The sequence below is a fragment of the Netta rufina genome, assembly GCF_964035555.1.
Source record: "Netta rufina genome assembly, chromosome: 28".
In the NCBI taxonomy this organism is placed as follows: domain Eukaryota; kingdom Metazoa; phylum Chordata; class Aves; order Anseriformes; family Anatidae; genus Netta; species Netta rufina.
Window position 1 is genome coordinate 5,388,859 of NC_140152.1, and position 24,270 is coordinate 5,413,128.

Here is a 24,270-nt window from a genome sequence, read left to right on the forward strand (position 1 = left end):
GGATAAACTGGGGCAGTATGCATGTGCTTTGGGCTGGCATCGTGCTTTGATATATCAAGAAATGCTTCCGTAGGCCCCAGTAAGCTCCTGTGAGCTTTTGAATGCTTTTTTTTCTCTGACTGCCGAATGTCAAGACACGTGTATAAACAGAAACTCTTTCCTTTGTAATCTCTGTTCCTCCTGCATGATTCATTGAGATGCCTCAGCTTCTTGCTGTGCAGTGGATGCAGTGTCACGAACGTTGGATTATGCTGCTGAATTGATTCAGCAGGGAAGAGCAGCTTGACTGTAAAGAACTTTATTCAGAAATGCAGCACGAAATACATTTATAGCAGTAGAAAACAGCAATTTGATGCCTTTCCCCTCTTCTTGAGGGAGATGGGCTAATTCCCGCTGAGTTTTTTTTCTTGGCAAGCCCAGAGAGAGGTTTCAAACCTCCTTGGGGGTCTGATTTCTGCAGGTTTGGTTATATACATGCTGGGGATTCGAGCCCTTTGAGGTAAGCCACTGGTGTGGTAACCCAAACTCAGCTCCTTGAGCAGAGCTGCAACTCGCCCGCTGCCACCAGGAGCTGTTGCTGACCAGAGTCTTCTGACTGGATAAAACCAGATAAGTAAATGAATTATAATAGCATTGATCCTGGCCTCCTGCAGAATTAATTGTGGGAGGAACAAGGCAGAAATGTGATCTCCTCAACCTGTGCGAGCCATTTAGCAGGCTGCGATGGGAAGAGGGAGCTGGGACCTCTCTGCAGGTCTGGTGTAGTTTGGTTGATGGGTTTGATGGGAAAGGGACTTTATTACTTCTTTAACTCGCACACTTTCTAGTATCTAAGTGGTGGATCAGCTTCCTTCCCCTGCTGCGTGCGGAAATCGATCTCTGCCAGCTTGAGAAGAGCAGATTTTGGAGATCCTTTGTGAAAAGGAGAAGCAGAGCTGCTGTGAGACTGCACCCATCACAACGTGCCTGCAAAAGTTCTTTAGATTCAAGAAAGGGAATGCAGTGCCCGTCTCTGAATCCATCGCAGCCAAGCCAGTTCTTTTGCTGTGCTGTCACAGCACACGGAGCAGGCAGTGCCCTGTAGGGTCACACAAGGATCCCCATTTTAGGGGTGTTCTTCAGTCCTGCTCGGTGGCTCTCTGTAAGCCCGTGCGCTGAGCGTTACTGCCTGGGACTTTCTGGAGATTCCCACAGATAACCCAAGGCAGCGATGTGTCACCCTGTGTGCTCTGAAACCGAGAAACACTGAATAAGATTTTTGTTAGAGCTTTGTTTTCCAATATGAAACTGCTCTGATCTAGTTAGTGTTTGAGAAGAGCGGCGTCTGTCTGGGGCTGCCGCAGCGCAGACGGACGTGTGCTTGCCAGGTGCCCAGGGTGACAGTGCCCGCTAATGTGAAATAACACAAATTTTGTGCTCTTCTGTCTCCCGAAGAGGCGTTTTAGTCTCAGCCAACCTGCAGCTCAGGCTGCTTGCCATACTGAAGCGTGGAGCCAGAGCAGCCTTTGGCTCTTGTCGCCTTTGAGTTTTTTGTGGGGTTTGCTGCAAGTGCTCTGACATATTAGCGTGTGGTAAGCACTAATGTGGAAATAGGTTGATATAACCTAGGGCTCTCTAAGCTGCTAGTCATTCCAGAGAAAAGCTGATGCCTTTTTATAGGAGCCAGAATTGGAGCTTGGATCTCATAGAGTGGGCAATTAACTGGAGGCAGTGGCATCCATCTGGAGTCATCCGGGAATGTCCTGGAGCCTTTCCATCCCTTGCTTCAGCAGTATTTTCCACTTTACTGATTTCCTGCTGTCCCAGATGCCAAACTGTTAAATATTAACAATCTGCATGGAAAGCTGAAACATGCCATTCAGAAGGTGTGGGAGCAGCTTGGGTGGCTGTATATTTTCAGGTGACTGTGTAGGAAAGTACCTGTCTTTTCTGTACTTGCCTGGTGTGGTGGCAGGAGTGGTAAGTCCCACGAAACGTTGTGCTGTTATGACCATGCCAGGCTAAGGACTGAAACCAGAGAGAGAACATGAAGAGTTTGCACGCTTTGGTAAGAGATTCCTGATTAAATCTGTGGTCACTGAGCAGCCGAGATAAATCGGGTGCTTATGTGAGAACCTCGGCTGTCCTCATACATGAGCACAGTTTATTCTCTCGACTTTGTTCAGATACCAGAATCCAGCCTGTGACAGCGAGCCCAGCTGTGCTGCTGAGCCGTACCCCAGGTGACAGCGCTGGATGTGCCTGCACACAGCCTGTGTGTGTCCCTGCGTGCAGCCCGGCAGTGCTGGGCTTTCTGCACGCTGTCCTGGGGGGCCAGAGGAAGGGAAACGTCATCTCTGATGTGGGGTGAAGCTTTGGGATCCTGTGTGTGACCTGATGGTGAGCTGGTGCACGCTGTGTCCTGCGGCTGTTCGGGGCTGCTCCAGCCCAGACCCGGGCTGCAGAGGCAGTTTCTCTTTCAAGAGCTTTCCGGGGATGCACGTGATGCTGAAAATGGATTTTAAAGGTCTAAAGAGCAGATGCCTACTGATTCGGTCGAGGTGTTTGTGCAGTGAGCACTTCCTGCTGCTGGTGGTGGTGATCTGAGGATTGAGGGCTTGAGGAACCGACCCAGGGGTGCAGAGAGTGGGAGGCTCGACTTAATTCCTCCAGCGCTGCCATCTGAGTCCCCATCTTCGCTCCCTGTTTTGTCTCAGAGCTCCTCAGTCTGCTCCTCAGAACACAGACCGCTGGCCCGATGGTGCCATCAGAGGGAGTTGCCACACTTCTTAATTGCTCTGGGAATTTCTTCTTAGTTGAATCATTCACCGCTGGCCCTGGGTCTGGTGAGCAGCCCTTTCTGTGTATCGCAGCAGCCCCGGTGAATGCCTGCTGCTTGTTGGAAAAGATGCTTCATGTGCGTGGCCAGAGCAGCCGAATGGGGACTCGTTTCCTCCCCAGTATTTTTGTTTTTTTGGCTTGCTCTTGGGTGATTCATCCTTGCCGGTCTGCTGGCATTCTTTGTGTAAACAAGTGGCTTAAATTAAGGTTTAGAAAATAGTTACGAGGCCATCTTGGAGGCTGATAGCACTTCTCGATCTTGGGAACTGTTGTCTTCAGCCAGAGCCTTGCTCAGGCCTTGTGGTGTCGTCATCTTACAGAAAAAGTCCTCTGACTGCACACACATCCTTAGAAATCAAACCCTAGTGGAGACGCACGACTTGGGCTGCCCCCGCTCCCCTCCCTGCCTGCTTTTTGCTCCTCTGGCCTCACAGCCTGCGGGCTCGAGGTGCCGCTGAGCCCCCTGCTGATGTGTTGCGAAGGCATTTCTATCACAACGGCGTTATCTCGTCGCTGCTCAGAGCTGTTGGTTGCCACAACAGAGTGCTAAATCCGGGAAGTTTCAGTTCGTGCCCTGGCATCTGGTGTCCCCGGGCCAGTGCCCGTTAACCACGGCCCGTTAACGGGTTGAGCCGTTTGCAGGGTGCTGTAAGGTGCAGCCAAAGCCTCGTGGGATCCCTTTCAGACAGCTCGTGGCGTGTGGGGGCTCTTGGCCACGCGTTAACCATACACCAGCCCTCCTCCTGCTACCACCCCCTTGCAACCTCCTATTAATCTTTCTTGTTAAAGGAAGGGGGGAATTAACCTGCTCTTAAACAAAAGTATTAATTTTTAAAAGTGCTTCAGCGCGCAGAGCTGTGGTGATTTAAGAGAAATCAATGTACCAGTTATTAAATTACAAGAAGGACTCGGTTCTGACCGAGATGAAGAGTTTCCTGGAATAAGAAACCACCTGGAATTTCCTATCGCTGTCCTGGAGTGCTGTCTACGGGGAATACAGAGAGTGAAATCAATTAGCAGCCAATTAACGGGCTCTGCTGCCTCGGAAGCACTGTGAACAAGGTGCTGTACACGCTCACCTCTTTGTTTTCATACTCGGGGCTGGGCTTCTGGCCTGACTTAATTACACCTGAAAAACTCTCCAAGTGAGGTGCCTAACACCGGGTGCCGTGGTTTGGAGAAGCAGAGGTGGGGATTAGGGCAGTGCCTGACCCGCTTACGGTGAGCGTGGCTCTGCAGCGCTGGGGCCGCAGCATGGTGTTTGTCTGCTGCTGGCACGGGCTGCGTGGCTCCCCTCCTGCAGGGTGCCTGGGTGATTACACAGCAGATAGCACCACGAGGTGATCCGCCAGCAAAGGGCTGAGCACCAGCCTGGGCTCCCAGCTCAGAGCCGTGCCGGCGCTGCTTTCCTTCACCTCCTCGTGCACCAGCGGCATCAGCAGGGGCAGGGGTTTGGCTGCCTCCTCTCCTCATCGTCGGGTGAGCTTTAGGAGTAAATCCTCCTCCATATCTAAAAGGAGCTCTTGGGGTATCTCAGGTGGAGATAGCCGTGGTTAAGGGTGAGTAATTCTGCTTTTGGGACCTCATTTGCTGCCAGCCCTGCGAAGGGGTGCGAGGGCCTGGAGGAGGACCTGGCTCAGATGCCTCCTCCCTTCCAGGCTTGTTCGTTTTCATCTGCTTTGCTGGCTTCTAGTGCTGCTGTGCCCACCTTCTAGGCAGGAGAGAAGGCATGGGAGGCAACAGAAAACTGCCCTCTGAAATTCTTGGCAAGCCCTGCTCTCTGCCTCCTTCCCTTCATAAAGCTAGCAAAAGCGGGAAAAGCACTGGTCTGAAACACGGAGTGCTCTTGAAAAATGCTGGTAATATAATTTAATAGCAGACCACTGGGAGATGTATTAAAATAGATGCTTTAATTCAAAGCAGAGTTGGTCTGAGTCAGCCTGATGGAGCGAGTTTCCCCGTCTCCAGTTGTGCTGGTGGTGGCTGCGTGTCCTCCGGGTACCACACCGAGGCCTCTGTTCCGAGGGGCTGCCTCGAATGCTCTTTCAAACACCCCTCACTTCTGCAAATTGTCCCTAACGCCACTGGTCCTACCACAGCAGTCACCATGAGAAGTTTGCCTCCAACACGAAGGGTTTCTTAGTTTTTTATTTCCCTGGTCTCATGTTATTGTTATTTTTAAATATCCTCTTTGCTGCTCGAACAGCCCTCCAGCACGTGAAGCTGCCGGTTTGCAGCACCTTTAGGCAGCGAAGTGCTGCAGGAAATTCAGCCCCAAAGCCTTTGGTCGGGACAGCCACGAGCCCCCAGCCCTCCTGATCAGAGGCGCTATCCCACATCGATCTGTGCTCTGCTTTCCTAGAAGTTCAGCGCATGCTTTCAGGAAACCATCAGCACGTTCAGGAAGCTGCCTGGTAGGTCGGTGATTAAAAGGCAGTGGCTGATTACCTGTGCAGATGACCCCACGGGGTAACTGCGGGGGGTTAACGTGGTGGTTTCTGCAGGATGCCGGTAAGCCGAGCTGGTGGTGTGAGCCCTTCCCTGCCCCGATTGTCTGCAGGCACGTTCACAGATCAATTGTGGAGAGGGGAAATGCCGTGGCATGCCTTCTCCCCTAGGAAGGGTTCTTAAAATACCGGGTGGTGGTTTTTCAGTGGGTATCTCATCTCCTGTGATTATATTGCTGTGGTATTGCAAAATCAATTTGGCAGTCCCGGTATCTACGGCGATGTCACCTGTCTTCCTTTTGATGTCCCAGGTTTGTTGCCTGCATTTTGCCCCATTTTTCTACTAAGAGAAAAGGAAGAAGAAAGAAGTCACCTGCTTTTTAAAGGCTACAGAAATAACAAGACCTTAGTCTTAGGCAGACATTGGTGGTGTAATCCAGGTCACACCACGAGTCAGTCACCAGCAAGTCGCTAATTAAGACGTTTCAGAAATGTATTTGGTCTCCTCGCTTCCAACGTACCATTAAAGCACCTGTCCCGAGCTCCAGGGCACTACCAGCTGCTCAAAGACAATCAGAGTCAGCTACAACAGCAGTGAAAGCCTGCTGCCTTCCTCCACCCCAAAGCAGCTGCCCACAGAAACCAAGTGCTTCGTTTTCACCCCAGTTCCTGCAGTCGCACAGCACCGCGCTGTGCCCCAGGAGCTCCACAGTGCCTGGGGAAGGGCTTTTTGCTTTCCCTTTTGCTTTTTTCTCTCCCTTTTGCTTCTCGGGAAGGGGTGGGACCTGTGGACTGGGCGGTTGGTCTGATGGAACCTGGATCCTTGTGGCTGAGGGTTATTGGTGTGTTCACCCCTGCAGGCCCCAGCTGCCCTGTTTGCAAGGGCCGCATCCTGCAGGTGCTGTTGCAGCCCTGGGGGCCGTGTGCTTTTCTTGCAGGGGTCTCCAAGGGCAGTGCTCGCTCCTCATCCCATGGCACGAAGCAAAACCGCCCCCCTGCTCGCTTCCCTGGGGTCTCAGAGGGGCTGCGAAGCTCCACATGTAGTCCTCAGGCACTGCTCTCGGCTCCTGCTGGGGGCTTTGCTGCCTTCTCTTGCTGAACTTCTGGTTTTTGCCGAGTGCCTCGCACCCTCTCGCACCCTGGGGTTTTCCAGCAGCCTTGGGCACGGAGCCCCGGGAGCCCTCGTGGCAGCGGTGACAGCGGCACCAGGGCGCTGCTGCTGGCTGCGCTGGGGAGAGCTCACGGGGAGCTTCTGCACCAAAACCTGGCAGGGAAGTTTTAGTTTTTCTGCAGGGCAGCGCTTGGGCAAAGTCACTTCTCCTCCCACCTCTGGCTGCAGTGGAGCAGACTCCTTAAACTGGCGGTGAATGAAGCCCTTCCAGCTGACCCCTTTCTGTGCCTTTCTTTTCCCCACCAGAAATTTTGCTCCCCATCCCCATTTTTATTTTAACCAAAACTTTAGAATAAACTTTAGAAGGGAAGCCCTTGGGAAAAGAAGGCAGGGGTTGTGGGCACAGAGGTAGCAGCGATGTGCAGCAGGGAGGCAGCAGGGAGGCAGCGTGCCCCTGCCCATTTTCTAATTGTGGGAGTTGGGGTGGGGCAGATCCTGAAGACAAAAGAAAGCACATGGCTCCTTATTTAAGAAAAAGGAAAGGAAAAGGTGCTGCTCGGGACCTTTTCAGCTTCATTGTGTCACCTTGAGCCCCCCAAAACCCCTTGGGGCAGGAGGTTCTGGGGTGTTTTCTGCGCTTGGGGAAGGGGCCGAGGTGGCAGCGGGTGGCCGTGTCCCTGCAGGGCCAGGTCCTGCCCGGGTCCGCCGGCGCTGCCGCGGAGCGCAGCTTTGTTTACAGTGCATCTGTGGTTGAATTACACCACATACAGTAATTCTCATCGCACTGCCAGTAATTTCACTGACTTACCAAGCAGGCATCATTTCCTGAAAGTCAGCCCTCGTACTTAGAGGAAGTAAGAGCACTCTCCTTCATGACTAAACAGCATATGCAAATTTCCACGGGCTTAGGACAGACGCACTGGATGGCTGTCCTTTTTTCCTCCATTTTCACTCCTTTCTTCTGCATGTTAATTTTTAAAAACCCTTGATGAGCTCTCTTTCTGGCCGTTGCTGCTGTCGCTGTCATGAATGAAGACCTTCCTGCACTGCACACTGAGAAAGCTCGCCGTCCTGCTTCAGCCGTGTCCTGCGCTGCCGACAGCACACTGCATGCTGCTTTAAAATGTCCGAAATGCAGTTCTGGCTAAAGTTCCGATCCCTGTTCAAGGTAATGCTGGATCGATTTATTTTTTCTCTTCCTTGGAATTCCTGGTTTGTGTTTTGTTTGGTTTGTCCCTCCGGGCTTGCATGTCCCTTAGTTGTGTTTTTTTTTGCCACCGCAGCGGAGTTTTAGGGGAACGCTGCGTGGTGCCAGGCAGCGAGGGCAGATTTGCCGTGTTGGAGATGGGATTTGTGCCTCTCTGAAACGTGCGTGCGTTACTTGGAGCCTGCTCCTGTCGGTCGGGGCTTGTTTACTGTGAAACTTGGAGGAAAAGGGGCTGTGTGGAGAATTGATCTGCGTGTTTATGTAGCTGTAATGGCTTTCAGGAATTTTATTTTTAAACCAGATGCTGTGTACAGAAAAGCAAGGGAAATGCTTGCAAGACAGAGCACTGAACCCTTGAGATTGCAAGTTTATTGCCCCATATTTATAGACTTTGGGTTTTGGCAGCTAAAAGATTTCCTTTTAATGATTGATAGCTTACATTGTAGCTGTTAATTTTCTTATTCTGTTTTATCTGAAACCTAGCTTGGTTAACCTGTGATTGCTGAGAACCCAAACCGTTCTCGTCTGGCACTCCTTCGATCGTGTCTGTGTATTTACATGTGCCTGTGTCTATCTGATTTCTTTTGAAGCTCCTATCAGCTGGAGCAAGCAATCAGGAGCTGCTGTAAAGGAGGGATATTTGTTTCCTCTGTATCCGGATTGTTCTGGATTGTGAGCAAATAAACCATTTATAGTGAGGGCTTCATGGCCAAAATTATTTTTAGGATGCATACTGCTTCTGTATTTAGGCTTCACCTGTTCTTTCGGTATTTTTAACAAAGACTTTGCTTTGACTAAAGGAGCTGGGCTTGATCTAGTGGTTGGGAGAAAGGGGTTAAGTGTTTGTATTGTTTTATTACCCTAATGTTTTCTAGGGAATTTATTCTTGTCTCTGCTAACCTCTGGTTTGAGATAACAATAGAAACTTGTGCCGTAGCAGCATCGGTTGGCAATTATTTTGCATTCAATTTAGAAGTTCAGCAAATTATCGTTATCATTGATTTATTGAGCTACTCGCTAGAGCGTCTCCTGGTATGGAGCTCAGACAGTGATTTGTGATCATCTGCCTGCTGCTCTGGTTTATTGATCGTATTAGAATACGATGGACAGAAGCGCTGGCGAGCCCCACGGCCACCAGCTGCGCGTAGCCTCTGCGTCGGCCGCTGTTGACCCCTGATAAAATTCTCCATTAAGCGGTCACCCTGTTGTAAAGGAATCGCCCTGTCACCGCCTTATGATGTGCTGCTGTGACTCCATCCCTGACACGAGCAGTTAGTTCTGAGCTGCTTCCACGAGAGCAGCCCTCGAGGTCTCTGTGTCCGGCCTCCTGCGACAGGAGAAACGGGGAAAAGTCGGCGCTGAGAGCCGCGGGGCAGGGCTTGGCGCCCTCAGCTCGGGCGTTTGTGTCCTGGCACGGAGGAGCACGAGAATCATAAAATCAGAGAATCACAGAGGCTGGAAAAGACCTTTAAGATCTCCCGGTCACGGAGCAGGTGTGGGAGATGGGAGGTGAAGGTGGCCTCTGCCGCTAACTCTTGTGCCAAGGGCGATCTGCGGCGTGCGGGCTGGATTTTGGTTGGCTGTGCAAAATGGGAAAGGGAAAAAAAACAAAGCCCACCCCAAATAGATAGGGCCTAGTTTCAAGAATCAGTCATTCACAGAGGGTTGCTGTGGATTATCATTTGAAATAAAGATCCAGCCTCGCAGGATAACTTCCTTCTGTTACAGCAATTACATCTACACTGAGACATAAAATAAGTGCTACTGCTATGAAATCCTCTTATTTCTAAGGAGGAAAAAAAAAAAAAAAAAAAAAGCTCTTACTAATCAACTAATCAGCCTTAAGCAGGGATGAAATAACTCACTCCAAATCCTGAAGGCAGCCGTGTCCCCGGAGCGATCCCTTCTCGAGCACGTCGGAGGTTTGGGACCACGCATCGGGGTGTCAGTGGCGTTGTGCCCCTGGGAAGGGGTGGTTTGGGCTCCCTGTTTCAGTGCTGGAGATTTGGGAGGTGATCCTTCCCCTCCTGCGAGGCCTGGTGACTCCAATTTGCTCCACATAAGCCTGTGGAGTCATTAGTCAAGGCACGGTTTGCAATGACACGGATCGTAGCTATCAGCATGGCATTAAATTAATTACACCGCGTTTGGTAGTTAAACAAGGCTAATTTGTTGGGGCTGCGCTGGAAGCTCTGCGGGGCAGGGATCTGGCACGTTATGAGTTTTAGTGCTCTGTAGGTAATTCTGTAATGGGGTAAGACAAACAGGAGGCTCTGAAAGCCTGTGACTAATGCCTTGTCATACTGCAAGGGGACGGACTCGCTGAAGTCTTTTCCAGGGCTGGTTTTATCTCCCTCTGACTTGCAGGCTGAATTCCTCTTCTTTATTTCAGGCCAGGGAGCGGGGCTGGAGCTGTCACGGGGCTCGTGTGGGGCCAGCAGGGAGCCAGGGAGCGCGGTGCCGGGCTGCCTCGGGCTCTTATAGCTCACCCCGACGCTGTCCCAGCCTGGCGCGTCCCCCTCTGATGCTCCTGGAGCGAGGTGTTGTCTGGTTCCACCTGGCAGAATTTTTTGGAATGAATGAAAAACCAACCCCATCCTGCCCCTGAATTTTGAGCCTGAGAACGGGAAGAAAAGTTGCTCCGAAATCACTTATTTCCAGCCTTGGTGTGTGTGTGTGCTGCTGTCTCTTAAAAACCTCTGATTCCGGGTAAACCCTAAAATAGCTGCCAAAATACCGAGAGTAAGAGCTGCACGGGAAGCGCTGCCCGGCTGTCGATGGGCAGGGAGTGCCCTGCGTGGAGCACAGCCTAACAAACAGCCCTTTCTCCTCGAGCCCTTGGGTCTCCCCAGTTGATATTTGATGAATCGGAGGTTTACCCGTCTCTCCTGCAGTCTCTCTTGTTGCCTGCCTTTGTTGCAGCTGCCAGCTCCTGCACCTACGGCTTCAGAGCAGCGACTGACTTCTACGGGGGCCAAATGTGGCTGGCAAAGAGGTGAAAGGAACATGTCCTGATGGCTTTAAACACTGCAAAAACCTAACTTTTGATAGCAGGCAGGAGAGAGCCTGCCCCAGCCCTTGGCCAGAAGCCCTGAGGAATAACACAAGCAGGCTCAGCTGCTCCTGATTTTGTCAGGCAGGGCTAAGTGACTTTTAAAATCGTTGGCTGCCTTTCTGCTTTGTAGTAGGAAATGGCCTTTAACTGGAAATGAACAGTGATTTCTGCTCGTATCTGACACCGTGGCTCTCCTGGCAGCCGTGCTGCGGTATTATCACGCTGGTTTGGCTCTCGGCGTGGCGAAGGAAGCCCCTCAGGGAGCAGCACACAAACTTTTTCTGCCAGTCCGAACGTGGTGTGTGATGTGCCGGGGAGCTGAGCTGGCGTGGTGGAGTCAGGAAGGTGCAGTGATCTGTGCCGGAGTTTGAGGGCGGAAGGGAAAAGTGCTTCTGGCTGTCAGTTCTTGCCACCTGAAATTGGCAAAGCCAAATGAGGAGTTGATGGTGGGGAGGGGACTGAGGGCACTTTGTGATCTGGAGCCGTCATGACTCAAATCGGCGTCACCGCTGGTCGGCACGAAATAAAACAATGGTGAGCCGCCTCAGCACCGGAAAACGGGCAGGGGCAGAGCCTGACCCTTGTCCCTGAGGCACGTTCGCTTCTTGCCCAGCTTGAGGCATGTCCTGGGAAGAGGGCTGCTGGATTTGCCAAGATTTATCCGGATGCAAACGTGGGTGACACCAGCGCTCCTGCGCCCCTGCTCCTGGCAGCCCTGGCTGTGCAGAACCTGTGCTGAGGAGGCTGTAATGTTCCCCGAAGCCTCTAGGCACTGCTGTGCTATCAGCTGCGACTGAACAGCCCTGGCACCATCGGGTGGAGCTGGTTCTCTGGGGGCTTTTGTGGATGCCTGGAGTACCCGAGTCTTTTGGGTGCCGGACAGATGAGTTTTCACCCTCCTGCAGCCACGTAAATCGCACACAAGGTTGAGGTGACTGGCGTCCTGGGGAATGTACGGGGAGGTGTACACGGTCTGAGTTAATCCTGAGTGCATAGGGCAGTGTTTCCTACTTCATCAAGTAACTGAGATTTTTACACAGCTGCTCAGAACGTGTGTCTGTTTGCAAGTTATTTTCTGAGTTCTGTGGTGCATGAAGGAACAGAGCTGCTTGGTTAATGGTGAGAAATTCAAGCTTTTTGGAGGAGTAGGAGCGAGAAGGGAGCTCTCTGCTCTTCTTCCTGCCTCCTCTAACTGTGGGCATCTCTTCCCTTTCAGGATTCTTCATACCTCGACGAGCTTTCCAACAACAACTCCCTCTTCTCATCCCCTGCGGATTCCCTCTCTGACATCGCGGATCCGAAGGACTTCTTGCCCACGGATAGCCTGAACCACGTGCCAACACTATGGGATGTAAACACGTCGCAGCAGAACCAAATAGAGGTACAGGATGCTTCCTCTTCCATCCTCCCCATCAGACAATAAAAGCCTCGGGCTTCATCCCATGCTGTTGAGCTCAGGAGTGTTGAAGAGCTGGACTCGAGGAAAACGCAGTGCTGTAGCTTGTTAACTGTCCCCAGCAGCATCCAATGTATGTTTATTCTCCACGGCAAATATTTTACTAACAATGACTAAAACCCAAACTGTCTCAATTTGAGACTAATCATTTGTGTTTACTTTGTGAGTCCAAGTCCCTGCAAGCTTTTACATCTCCTGGGCATGTGATCTCCCGGCAGGCTGAGAGCAACAGGAGGTTCTGTGCATTTTCACCAGCCTTCTGCTGTTATTTTCCCTCATCTATTGGGACTGCTTACTCACTGTTGCACAACCTGGTATCAGTCACTACTGGTAGCCACCAGCTGTGGCTGGTGGTGGAACTGATACCGTACACATCTGCTCAGTCTCAAGATCTCAGCTGTCGTGGTGAAGATCCAGCCCTGCAGCAGGTTTCCTTTGTAGGTCATTGTCTTACGAACGTTGTGGGGGAAAAAGTCAACATGAGAGCTCCAGAATGCAATCCAGCACACCTGTGCTTTAGTCACTGTTGCATTTTGAGGTTTGGTTCTGTTTTTAAAGGCTGCGTTTTGCTGTTAGTGATGACTTGGACTCGGTGTTTCCATGATGAAAGCTGGCTGTTTGTCACAGTCTGGAAATAAGAGCCCTGGCAGCAGTTATGCTTTGAAACAATACCACTGAGCAGCTCAGTGACAGGTTGGGCATTGAAGTGTGGCTTGGTGGTGAGGGTCCTGGCCTGGGATTTGGGAAATCAAAGCTCCTGTCTGCCTTAGCCTTCCTGTGGGTCCTTAGGCCAGCCATGGCAATGCAGATCCTCAGATCAGACGCCGGTGCCCTTGCTGGAATTGCTGAGTTTTGATCACCCCTGCAGACCTGTGCAGCATCTGCTTGACCCTCAGTGTGTCTGTACTTAGTGGCAGAGTGCCCCTGCGCCCTTCCCCTGTGTTGGTTGAGATATCCGATGCTAAAAAAGACTGTAGTTCTGTGTCTGTGGAGTGCACAGTAAAAATTAACTGGGAAAAGCTGTTTCAAATCCAACATAAAGAACACAAATGAGAAGCAAATGTGTCGTGTAAGTGGGACTGAGGCCTCTGACCGTAGCAGGCAGCTCTCCCCGCTCCCCTGGGTGCTGTCCTTCACCCCCTGTCTTCTACCGGGAGCCCTGCCGGTGCCACTCGCTGTCCTTCGGAGCTCTTAGGTTCAGATAAGGCCAATCAGCTCCTTTGAATTCCGTTTATAAACAACTTCCTTCTGAAAAGAATCACCAGCTATTTTAAACGTTGTCTTATCAGTGCCTTCTGAGCACAGAGGTTGCTGTTTGTGTTTTGCTTTTTGTTTATTTTCACTGAGCCTGACATTTCCTGACGAGATGTCGCTGAAGGCTGTCCCAGGCTGGAGATTTCAGTTTCATTTTTGCATGGGAGGTGGGAACTTGCAGGAAGCCAGATAAAGGGATTGTTAGCTTCATTGATTGGCAACTGATTTATTATCTTTTTTTTTTAAATATTCTTGTTTTTTGTTAAAGGAGGCAAGCAAATGATTTGGGGCAAAAAAGTAAAAGGTTCCTGATTATAACGTTCGGTGCAAGGCTGGCACCCGGCTGATGTCTTGCACCAACACACAAGCAATTTATCCAGTCTTTCCCTGTCCCTTCCCACATCATCGTGCCACCGTAATTCTCCGTAAGACGCCAGGAATTTTGGCAGTTGATCTGCAGTACAGGGCTGAACGTGAGTCAGGTTTCACTGTACGCAGCCCAGGCGGATGCAGTCCTCGTCCGTTTTGCTCCAGTACATCTTATCAGCCGTGGCTGTACAGCCAGCTCTGCCCAGGAACAATGGGAGGCCTTGCTCTCTGCTGTCAGGACAGCAGATAAGTTCCTGAGACAGAATTTCAGTCTCAGATTCACACGGAGCAGAGGCAGCGATCTCTGAAGGGCTCCGATAACCGGGATGTCTCCTAAGCGCATTGGGGGCATCCTGCACGGAGACCCCCTATTGATCCCGGGTACAAGAACGGCCTCGTGGCTTGTCCTCCTTAAAAACAACCCAAAAAACACCCATGTGTTTTGTGTCATGCAACAATTGGAAGACACGTTATGGAAAAGACCGTGTCTGTATTTTAGCTTTGCCCCCTTTGTCAGCCGTTGTTGGCACTGAGTTGTACTGTAGGGGGACGGAGGAGGATGGGAGGAAAGCATCGCGGCTCGACTGCACGCTGCTGGAACGTTTCATGCTCACCGAGGGACTCTTATCTCGAGTGCCCAGGGCTGAAGCTTTGGGCGGAGTGTTGGCGACCCGAGAGGAAATGGCTGGGCTCTGAGCTGCCTTCGTGTGCCCGTGCTGGGAGAGCTGGCAGCCAGAACCAGGGGAGAGGCGTTCAGCGTCTCGTCTCCGTGTGTTAATTGCGAAGCGGGCACGGAGGGAAGAGCTACCACGTAGCTAAACATTTGCAGGAGTTAGCAGACAAAACACGCTTGCTTAATTTGAGATGAAGTTGTGAAATACCTTTACAAAAATAGTTGGGGTGGTCTGTTGTGCTTTCTCACAACCATCTCCCGAGATTTCCCGGCCTTGTTAGATCGGGGAAACAAAGCCCTGCCTCTGAAAGCTCGGAGCTCCAATTTGGGTGACCCGTGGACGTGTCTTTCTCAGCCTAACTCATTCATAGCCCTTCGGATCAGTGAACACCCTTCTCCCAGCTCAGTCCTAGGGATTGTATTTCTGCTGGGAGGAGCTGGCTCGCCAGCCAAATGGGACTGCTCATTTCCCTTGGAAGTCACAGCGAGATGGGGTAAAGGGAGAACAATGCAAAGAGGAAGAAAGTGGAGTGAGAGCAAGTCTCGGTGTGCTTGTCAGCAGCTTTACAGAGTGAGTCCAGCTCCTGCTCCATCCCGGCGTTCGCACGCACGGTGTACTCCTAGGTTAATGATTTTAGGTACCTCACCTAGAGAAAGGAGAAAATCGGGCTGTGAGGTGAGCGGGAGGAGAGAAAGGCAGGAGCTGTGTGAGCTCAGTCTGCAGCGAGATGATTTATTGCCCGGTGCAGCCCCTGGCCCCACCTGGACTGGTCCTCGCAGCATATCCCCAGCTGTGGGGTCCGTTTTTCAGTGCCCCAAACCACTGGGTCTCTGTCCTTTTCCTTGTAACACCTGAGGTGAAAAGCTGTCTGCCAAAGCCGCGTTGCTGAACGGGGACAGCAGGGGTTTGTGTTCTCCAGATGCAAAACCAGAGCTACCCAAACCTCCCACTGCCAGAGCTGCATCTCCCCCGATCCAGCAGGAGCCGGACCTTTTATTGCCTAAGAAGAAACTTTGGTATTGAGCTCAGATTTGTAGGTGGAGATATTTCACCTGCTCTCCAGATTTGTTGGCACTGAAAATAGCTCTTCCGTCCAGCTTCCTTCTGGTAATTCTGACTCAGGCTTCCAGTAATGGAGGGTGTTTTTTTCTTTCTTCTTTTTTTTTCTTTTTAATTTTTTTTTAAAAAAAGGAAATAATCAGAGTGTTTATGCTTAAGAACTTCCCATTTTTCACTTCTGCCTGTGGAGCATAGGTCTCTTCGAGCCTGGCGCTCTTGACAGGCTGTAAAGTTGAAGCGGTGCCGCTTTTGGAGTGGCCGATTGCTTTGGATGCCATGAGCTGCTGGCTTTGACCTTGCTCGCTGCCGGGAAATTCCAGGGCGATTTTGTTTGTGTGGGGGCAGACAAAGGCTCTCCTCAATTGTGCCTTCCCGGCTCGGAGCGGCTCGGGCGCTGCGAGCGGCTGTGGTGCGGCGGGCTGGCCGGACCCGGGCAATCATTAACCCGGCGCAGCGCCTGGCGCCTGCGGGCACCGGCACCCGCCCCGAGCACGACGGCCGTGGCGGCAGCCTGGCGCTGCTCTGCTGGGTCCTGGCACCCTTTGGGACCTGGGCTTCGTGGCCAGGATCTGCGCTGCCGGGGTGCTGGTCCCTGCAGGTGTGAGGTGAGCCCCCTGTGCAAGCGGTGGTGGTGGCGGCAGTCCTTAACCTGGCAGAGCCAGTGCTGAGACATGTGCTGCCGTCTGGTGCGGCTGCTTAATTACTACGAGCAGCTTTTTTAATGTTAAAAGCACAATTGCAAAGCCGGTGAGTAAATGCCTGCCTCAAGGGCACTTTGTAAGGTCGTAAAATGTCGGGGTTCTGCTGGAACGCTCGCTCTGCGCCCAGGGACGGCTTTGGGTTGCAGCCCTGTTCAGTCCCTCCCAGCGCCCCTGCTTGGATCTCCTCGGCCGTCCTTCAGTCTCCACGTTTGCTCCCCACAGTGGTGCTTTGTCTCTCCCATTGGCAAGCCCAACCCCGTGCTCTCGCTTGGACTCACCAGCTCAGAATGAAGCGTGTGCAGTGGCAGGGGGAATCTGCACGGCTCCTTTTGTCGGGGACCTGCCCTTCAGGGAGCGCAGAGCACCCCTGTGCAGAGCTGTCTGCGGAGCAGACGGGGCTCAGTGGCTAACGTAACTGCTCCAGTGCAGAGCAAATCCAGCACCCCCAGTATAAACTTCCATCAGGTCTTGACAGGCTTTGTTGGAGTCCTTTGAACGCGGCAGTGTTTGTGCAGGTAACCTCTTGGTGCGAGTGTGAGCTGGCTGAAAGGGGAGCTTCTGCCTGAGGTCCCAGGTTTGAGGGCAACATGGAGAGTTTGGGGTGACCTGTCTTAATGGCAGCAGTTGTTACAGCCCTGGCAGAAGGACTCCTGCCCCAGTCCTGTTCATGCTGCAGGAGGACACGCGTCTCTGCAGGCTTTCATCTCACACGGGGACGCCCAAAACCTTCATGCTTCTTGCAGGAATGCTTTTACCTTCGTCAATTATTCCCTGTGTTTGTGTTGACGAAGGCATGTGGGGCATTTGCAAGATTTATTAGTTTCCAGAATTACTCCCCAGGGCTTGTCATTCACAAACAGAAAGCATTACAGCCCATTGACGTCACCGCAGTGTAAGGTCTGAGCACAGAGCACAAGTGTCCTCGCTGTTGTTGTGTTTTCATGCATTAATTGCTGGAGCTGAGGCTGGAGGGCTGATGGTTACGGCTGCTCTCTGACCTGTGTCCTTTCTGTTCCAGCTGTTCTCACCCAGCAGATCGTTCGGCGGCTTGAACAGCTCCAGCGACCCCGTTCCTGCTGTCCCCAACACCCCGCTCCTCATAAGCTACCAGGTGAGAACCACAATCTGCTCCAGCAGAACCACACACCGGGCTCTGAACTCGGTACCGACACAGTGCAGGGAACAGCGACCCTGACCACGTTCCCTCCAGGGACAGTGAGACAAGAAAATCAGCCCGATGCATTGCAGGTCGCTGCCCTTTCCCAGCAGCGCCTCGGATCTCCCTTGGTGGAGCCTCGCTGCGTTAGGGGGTGACGTGTGCCTCCTGTACAGATACCTCAGCAGTCTGTAGGGGCCGTTCTTCCTAGAACGCGTGCCTCATTTTGCGATGCCAAGTACCAAGCTGAGCTGAAAGCTGGTCCAGGTCCCTTAGTCAGGGTCAGGTAGAGCACGGTTGGGCGGAATTAATGCTACCCCACAGCCCGTCTGAAAAATGATGTAAACATCTTTTCCTAATTCGGTGTGGACTAGGCCCTGGAAGTAGCTCTTAGAGCACTCGCTGGGCCTCTGGGGTGGGCTCTCGACAGTGGTTTTCCTTTGTTGCTGAAGTCTATAAATGAGATTAATTGTATCTGAAGGGGTTGTGAAGTTGTGTTGGGATGGATTAAATGGTAGCTTCTGGCACTGCGTCCATAGCTAAGTGAGAACATTAACATTTGCTCAATGCTGTGTTTCTTTTCAGTCTCAGGCTCCTGCAGAGGAGGATGATGAAGGCGATGAGGAAGAAACAGAAGAGTTGGGACAAACGGAGACCTATGCAGAATACATACCTTCAAAGTGTGAGTGTCTTGGTATTGCATGGGCATGGGAAGGGCTGTTCACTCCACTGTGGACCAGCCTAGGTATGGCATGGACCAGCCTAGGGTAGGCATGGCTTGGTTTTGGCAGTCTGAAATTTCAGTGGAACGAAAGAGAGAGGAGAGCAGCAAGGGTTGGGCTCGTCTCTTGTGTTCCCGAGGCTGCAGACTGAACGAGACTCTTTTGTAGTCAGGCTGCAGGCTGAGTGAGGCATGCGGTTCTTTCTGAGGTGCTCCATGGGAATGAAGAACTTGTTATCTGGTTTGTGTGTTGTCATTTAGCCAAGATTGGGAAGCACCACCCTGACCTCGTGGTTGAAACGAGCACTCTGTCCAGCGTCCCCCCACCCGACATCACCTACAGCCTTTCCCTGCCTTGCTCTGTTGCCGACAAAGGGTCACTCTCTGCACTACAGCTGGAAGCAATCATTTATGCCTGCCAGGTATGTGGCTCCACCTCCAGCTTGCGTGTCTGAGACTAGAAATAAACTGTTTTGTACAGGAGATGTTGAGGTGAGTTTTAAAATAACCTGTAACGCAGGTGATGAACCTTTGGAAGCGTTAGCAGATGGCATTTTAAATGCTTTTTGAAAGGATTATTTGAAACCGGGGTTTCATGACCTGTGGGGTCTGCTTCCCACGGATGCAAGAGCTCTTGACTATTGTTGCACGAGGGAGCGCTTAACATTTCTGGGGGCCTGTTCCATGAACTGCCACTTGTGAGCTCGGCCACGACACCTGGCCTGTCCTCGTGTTGTTTATCTGAGCAGGAAATGCATATCCAAGAGATAGGTGAAAGGGTTACACGTTGCTCTAAGCTCACATGAAAGTTGCTGGCAAAAGGCAAATCTTGATTAATTTCCAATTCCGCTCATCGATTTTGCAGCAACATGAAGTTTTATTACCCAATGGGCAGCGAGCTGGGTTCCTCATTGGGGATGGTGCTGGAGTTGGAAAGGGCAGGACGGTTGCGGGCATCATCTTTGAAAATTATCTTAAAGGGAGGAAAAAAGCTCTGTGGTAAGTTGTTTTCTTTTTTTTTTTCCCTCTTTTCCCGTAAGACCTTGGAGTTAGTTTGAAACTTGGAGTAAGGAATTCCTTAGTGCTGATGTTGGCTTTATAGTTGACTCATGCTGTGGCCTTGGGTAAGACGTTTCCACCTCTTTGTGCCTGTTTGCTAGCCGTGAAATGGGAATCTTTCCCCTGCAGTGGTGGCAGAGGATGAATCACTATGAAATGGCAAATTGTGTACCCTCGGAGTGCAGGGCTGAGCCTCTTCCTGCTCTGCTTGAAGTCTCTGGAGGGGTGTCTCTGGACTTCCCAGGTGCAGGCTTGAGCCCCTGGAGCATGGGGCTTTACTGCAGAATAGACACCACTTGTCATAAGTGCCAGACCGGAGTCTGCTGTAGGATCTTGCGTTGAGGTGTGTGGGCAGTTGGAAATATAACAGTTCTATACACCTACAGTTGCTTTAGTCAGAGCTATTAATCACCGTGCATGCCCCGACTGTCTCCTTAGGAGATAACCAGGCCCACGCCTTGCTTTACAGGTTCAGCGTCTCCAATGATCTCAAGTATGATGCTGAGAGAGACCTGAAGGACATTGAAGCCTCCCACATTCCTGTGCATGCTTTGAATAAGGTAGGGGAGAAAAGTCGTAATGCTGTTCTGGAAAACCAGCCCACAGCAGCAGTTAGATGGATCTGCCTTCGTGTAAAGCAGCAATCACTTCTGCCTCTGCGTGGCTGGTGGCACAGGCAATAACAGGCTGCAAGCTGCTTGCTGTTCCCTTTACTCAGCGTGCTCTTCCCAGCCTGGACTCTTGCTATTTTGGTACGCTCTCCAGAGCTGCGCTGTGAGTACAGATCTGTTTTCCCCAGGGAGCAAGATGTGTCTCCATACAAGTGCAAAGTACAGCAGGGCTCGAGCCCTTTTCACCGTTCCTGCAGAGGGAAGAGCCCCTGCTAGGTGTGGCTGTGCTGTGCTCTCGTGGGCTAACGTCTCCCAGGGTTGGTTTCAGGGCTTTTGCTTTTCAGAACGTGTGAGGAAAGGGGGAGCCCACACGAGTGCACAGCTCGGTGCCTGGCAGGGGACTCGAGGTGCATGGTGCTGAGCCTGAGCACAGGAGCACTTCCCCCGAGCTGCTTGGATCCGAATTGTCAGACTTCCTCCCAGTTACCAGCAACGAGGACGAAGTATATTTCAAAGAAACGGCCAGCAGCTGTGTAGTGGTTATCTGCAGGGCTCTTCATCACCCGTGTGTTAGCCTCTTGCCCAGGCTTGTGCTTGCCACCCGGCCGCCCAGTTCTCTGAAACGTTCTCCTCTGGTTTTCAGTGGTGTTGAACAGCCAGCTCTTGCAAAGTCAATGGAAACCACATGTATTTGACACCTCTGAATGCAGTCCATTAAGAGACTGAAAGAGATGCTTGTTTTCAGACCAACGGCCTTTAAATAGAACTTTCTTCAGATCAGGCCCTTGTTTTATTTGTTTGCCTTCCTGCTTTTTATTTTGATACAGGTGAGACCCAGGGCAGTAAGGCAGCAATCTCACCTGGCCAAAGAGAGAATTATTTTCTAGAAGCAATTAAAATAGATGGGAGGTATTAAAAATAATTAAACATTCCAAACTGTTGCTGAGAAAAGGAAGCAGCTTCACTCAGCCAGAAAATTGAAGTCCTAGTGTGGTCTCCACCTTGCACTGCGTGCATCCAGATGTGCTGACACGTTGGCAGGGGAGCTTAGCCAGGCATTTAAAGTCCCTGTCATCACCATGTCTCAGTGCCAAGTAGAAGTGCTAAAGATGTCAGCTACCAGCAGGCTTTTGTCTGTTCTGCTGTCATATTGGGTTTTGTCCCTGAAGGCAGGAGCGTGTGCCCTGCACAGCCACAGCAGAAGCAGCGGTGCTGGCTGTGGGCAGCGGCTGGGGGTGGTGCACTGCGGACAAGTGTCACAAGCACCTGCACTCCTGTTCCTTCTTCTTTCTGCAGATTAAATACGGTGACACAGCTACCTCAGAAGGAGTCCTCTTTGCCACTTACTCTGCTCTGATTGGTGAAAGCCAGGCAGGCGGACAGCACAGAACGCGCTTAAAACAAATTTTGGACTGGTGCAGGGAAAATTTTGATGGAGTTGTATCCTTTAAAAATACAAAACAGAAAAGAGGAGAACTGCATGCTTGTGGTTGTACTTCGCCAGGGAACAAAGAGCTCGGGGCCAGCTCAGGCCACTGGGAGCAGCTGTGCAGGGCAGCCTGGTGCCTGGGGTCGATATTTAAAGTGCTGTAAGCACATGCGTCCCCCCTGCTCCTCTGTCCTCCTCCACAAGCTGCAGTGCTAATTGGAGGAGGGGGGGAACACAGCTGGGATTAACCTTTTCAGCATTCTTCTCCCTCTGCATTGATGGACTCGCTCCTGGGCAGCAAGATGTACCTTAAAAGCCAAGGGACAGAGGGAGGGAGAAATGGCTTTTAGCTCTGAAGAGCAAAGGGTGGGAAAAACCACCAGATGCCATGCAGCATGGGCAATGAGTCTGTCCTGTTAGTGCTGGGACTGATCATTCAGTTGGTTAGAGAAGCCTGGGAGGTATTTTGTCTGCTGCCATCCTTGTGATGAAATATATGTGTTCTCCTTAACTGACGTTACCTTTCAGATTGTATTTGATGAATGCCACAAAGCCAAAAACGCCAGCTCTACTAAAATGGGCAAAGCAGTGCTGGACCTCCAGAACAAACTGCCTCAAGCAAGGGTTGTTTACGCCAGTGCCACAGGTGAGCTTCTCAGCATGGCGTGGGCACCGGGTGTAAACTGGTGCCAGTCACCAGTGTGCTCTGAAGGATGCCCTCGGGATGTGAGCACGTACACAGAGAGCACACGTTTGGCAAGGGCGTGCAAGGAGGAGAATGGTACTGCAGTGCTAGAGGGGAGCTAGGGTGCTGACTTCTGCCACTGCTGTTACTTGTGACTTTTTCTGCCATTACTTGTGACTTTTTGGGAAGTCAGGCTAATTTTTCTTCAGTTTAATCTGTTCCCAGCCAGCTTTTCAGCTGTATGGTGTTACCTGACCCTGGTTAGTGTATGGAGGACAGTGTTTGGAAAGGCCCTGGTCCTACTGGTGCCCTGATGGCAGATAATCATCCTTTTAAGAGTTCACTTTGCTAGAGTCATAACTGTTAGAGCCATCTACAACTGCTGTGGTTTTGCTAACAGTGAATTCTGTTCAAACAGGTGCCTCTGAGCCAAAAAACATGATTTACATGAGCCGCCTGGGGATTTGGGGGGAGGGCACCCCATTCAGAGCATTTGATGAGTTCCTGCATGCAATTGAAAAGAGGTAAGACACATCCAGCATCCCTTTCCATCTGGCTTATATTTTGTGGCAGCCTTTGGCTCAGAAAGAGAAGTGCTGGCCAGAGAACCAATCGATAGGGTTGGTTGGGTTCCTGTTTGCTCATGAAGAAACAAAAAGTCCAAGCCATCCCAGCAGTCTCATGGCTGAACACCCTGTACATGTACAGGGGCAGCCTTTAAAGAGCAGGAGAGACAGCCAGGGCGTTTTCAGAGGAGGGGCAGAGACCATTTGTCACGCTGCCCTTCCACTCAAGGAGCAGTGAGAAGAGCAGCGTGGGTCGGTGGGTCTTCTAGCTGGGCACGGTCCTCTCAGTTTCTAGAGAAAGCCAAATTACAGGACAGCAGGAGGAGTTATTTGTCCCTTTAAGAAATGGGCTCAATGCCTGCCACGTGCATGTGTGAGGGCAGCTTGAGCCAGGAGAAGTGCCTGAAGGTGTCTCACAGCTGCCTTCCTCTCCCAGGGGAGTTGGTGCAATGGAGATCGTGGCGATGGACATGAAGGTCAGTGGAATGTACATTGCCAGGCAGCTCAGTTTCACTGGGGTGACCTTCAGAATCGAGGAGATCCCGCTGGATCAGCAGTACAAGATTGTCTACGACAAAGCAGCAAAGTTGGTGAGCTGGGCCCACTGCAGCGGGGGAGACAGGTGTTTAATCGTGCTCTAGGCATTGCCACTTGTTTTGTGGGAGGGTTTGAGGTCCCTGAACATGGCCATCTCCACAAACTTAGGGTTTTTAATAAGAAAAGGGGTGCATATACTCAGTTTACATTAAAAAAAAAAAAAAAAAAAAGCCTTTTGCCTTTTTTGTTTCTGTTTAAAATTTCTGTGCTCATAAACCTGGGCTTGCAACATCATGCTAATGCAGAACGGAGAGAACGAGCAGACTTCGTTCAGCCTGACGCGGCGGCATCAATATCAACGTTAAATCAGATTATCAAACCTCAGACTGTTCTAATAACTGCATGCACAGCAGTAATGAAAAAGAAAAACGAGATATTAACTCAGCCTTTCTCGGTACTGTCTGCAGTGGGCAGAGGCCTTGATGGTGTTCCAGCAGGCGGCCGACTGGATCGGCCTGGAGTCCCGGAAATCCTTGTGGGGTCAGTTCTGGTCAGCTCACCAGCGCTTCTTCAAGTACCTCTGCATTGCTGCTAAAGTCCGGCGACTCGTGGAGCTTGCCAAGGAGGAGCTGGCAAAGGATAAGGTGTGGTATTAGGGGCTGGCTGCAGCAGCAGCAGCCATCGGTCTGACATTGCAAGTGTATTTTTGTAGTCTCCAACCAAAGAGAATTAATTATCATTCAGGTTTACTTGAAGGCAATCTCAGATCTCTTTAAGGCTGACTTTCTCTCCAGATCAACCAGAATGAAGTGCGGTGTCTGGGTTTCTGAGAACACTTACAGTAAATTACACCGGGGAGTTAATGTGGCCTCCTCCTCTGAGGCATTACCCACTGCTTGTCTGTGGTAGATGCGGGCAGGCTGACTTCAAACAGTGCTTTGGGTCGTGTTCAAGCTAGGAGAGGTTCCAGGCCTTTTACCTTCAGCACAGCCGTGTCCTTACATCCATCAGGGGCAGGGTGCAAGGAAGATGTACCCGGGACTGTTGGAAGCAGTCCCCTGAGCCCGTGGTGTGGGCCTGACGCCCGCTGTGCCACCCCTTGTGTCTCCCTGCAGTGTATCGTCATCGGCCTGCAGTCCACTGGGGAGGCTCGCACCAGAGAAGTCCTGGACGAGAACGACGGGCACCTGAATTGTTTCGTTTCTGCTGCAGAGTGAGTTACAAATCTTTGGTTTTCCTTCCTCTGGAGGGGACGCATGGGAGGCTGGAGGCACGCTAGGGAAAGCCCTGCCCTGGGGCCACTTAGAACTTGAAGTTCCACAAAGGCAGTTTCATAAAAGCCTCACCCTATGC

General features: G+C 51.5%; 1 protein-coding gene across 2 annotated transcripts in view; it reads left to right on the top strand.

The window, feature by feature from the left end:
- The window catches only part of SBNO2 (strawberry notch homolog 2), a 56,933-nt gene that overhangs the window by 20,421 nt on the left and 12,242 nt on the right, over positions 1-24,270 (top strand). The window contains exons 1-13 of one of the 2 annotated variants that reach the window (XM_084302576.1): positions 7,336-7,546; positions 11,857-12,021; positions 17,172-17,264; positions 17,895-17,991; positions 18,292-18,452; positions 18,896-19,029; positions 19,559-19,649; positions 20,997-21,140; positions 21,658-21,775; positions 22,233-22,338; positions 22,817-22,970; positions 23,385-23,561; positions 24,033-24,130. In XM_084302576.1, the coding sequence (XP_084158702.1) occupies positions 7,502-7,546; positions 11,857-12,021; positions 17,172-17,264; positions 17,895-17,991; positions 18,292-18,452; positions 18,896-19,029; positions 19,559-19,649; positions 20,997-21,140; positions 21,658-21,775; positions 22,233-22,338; positions 22,817-22,970; positions 23,385-23,561; positions 24,033-24,130 (1,583 nt within the window). In that variant the 5' untranslated portion in view covers positions 7,336-7,501. Of the gene's footprint in view, positions 1-7,335; positions 7,547-11,856; positions 12,022-17,171; positions 17,265-17,894; positions 17,992-18,291; positions 18,453-18,895; positions 19,030-19,558; positions 19,650-20,996; positions 21,141-21,657; positions 21,776-22,232; positions 22,339-22,816; positions 22,971-23,384; positions 23,562-24,032; positions 24,131-24,270 lie in introns of those variants that run through there. The other variant, XM_084302575.1, reaches the window with a different exon arrangement.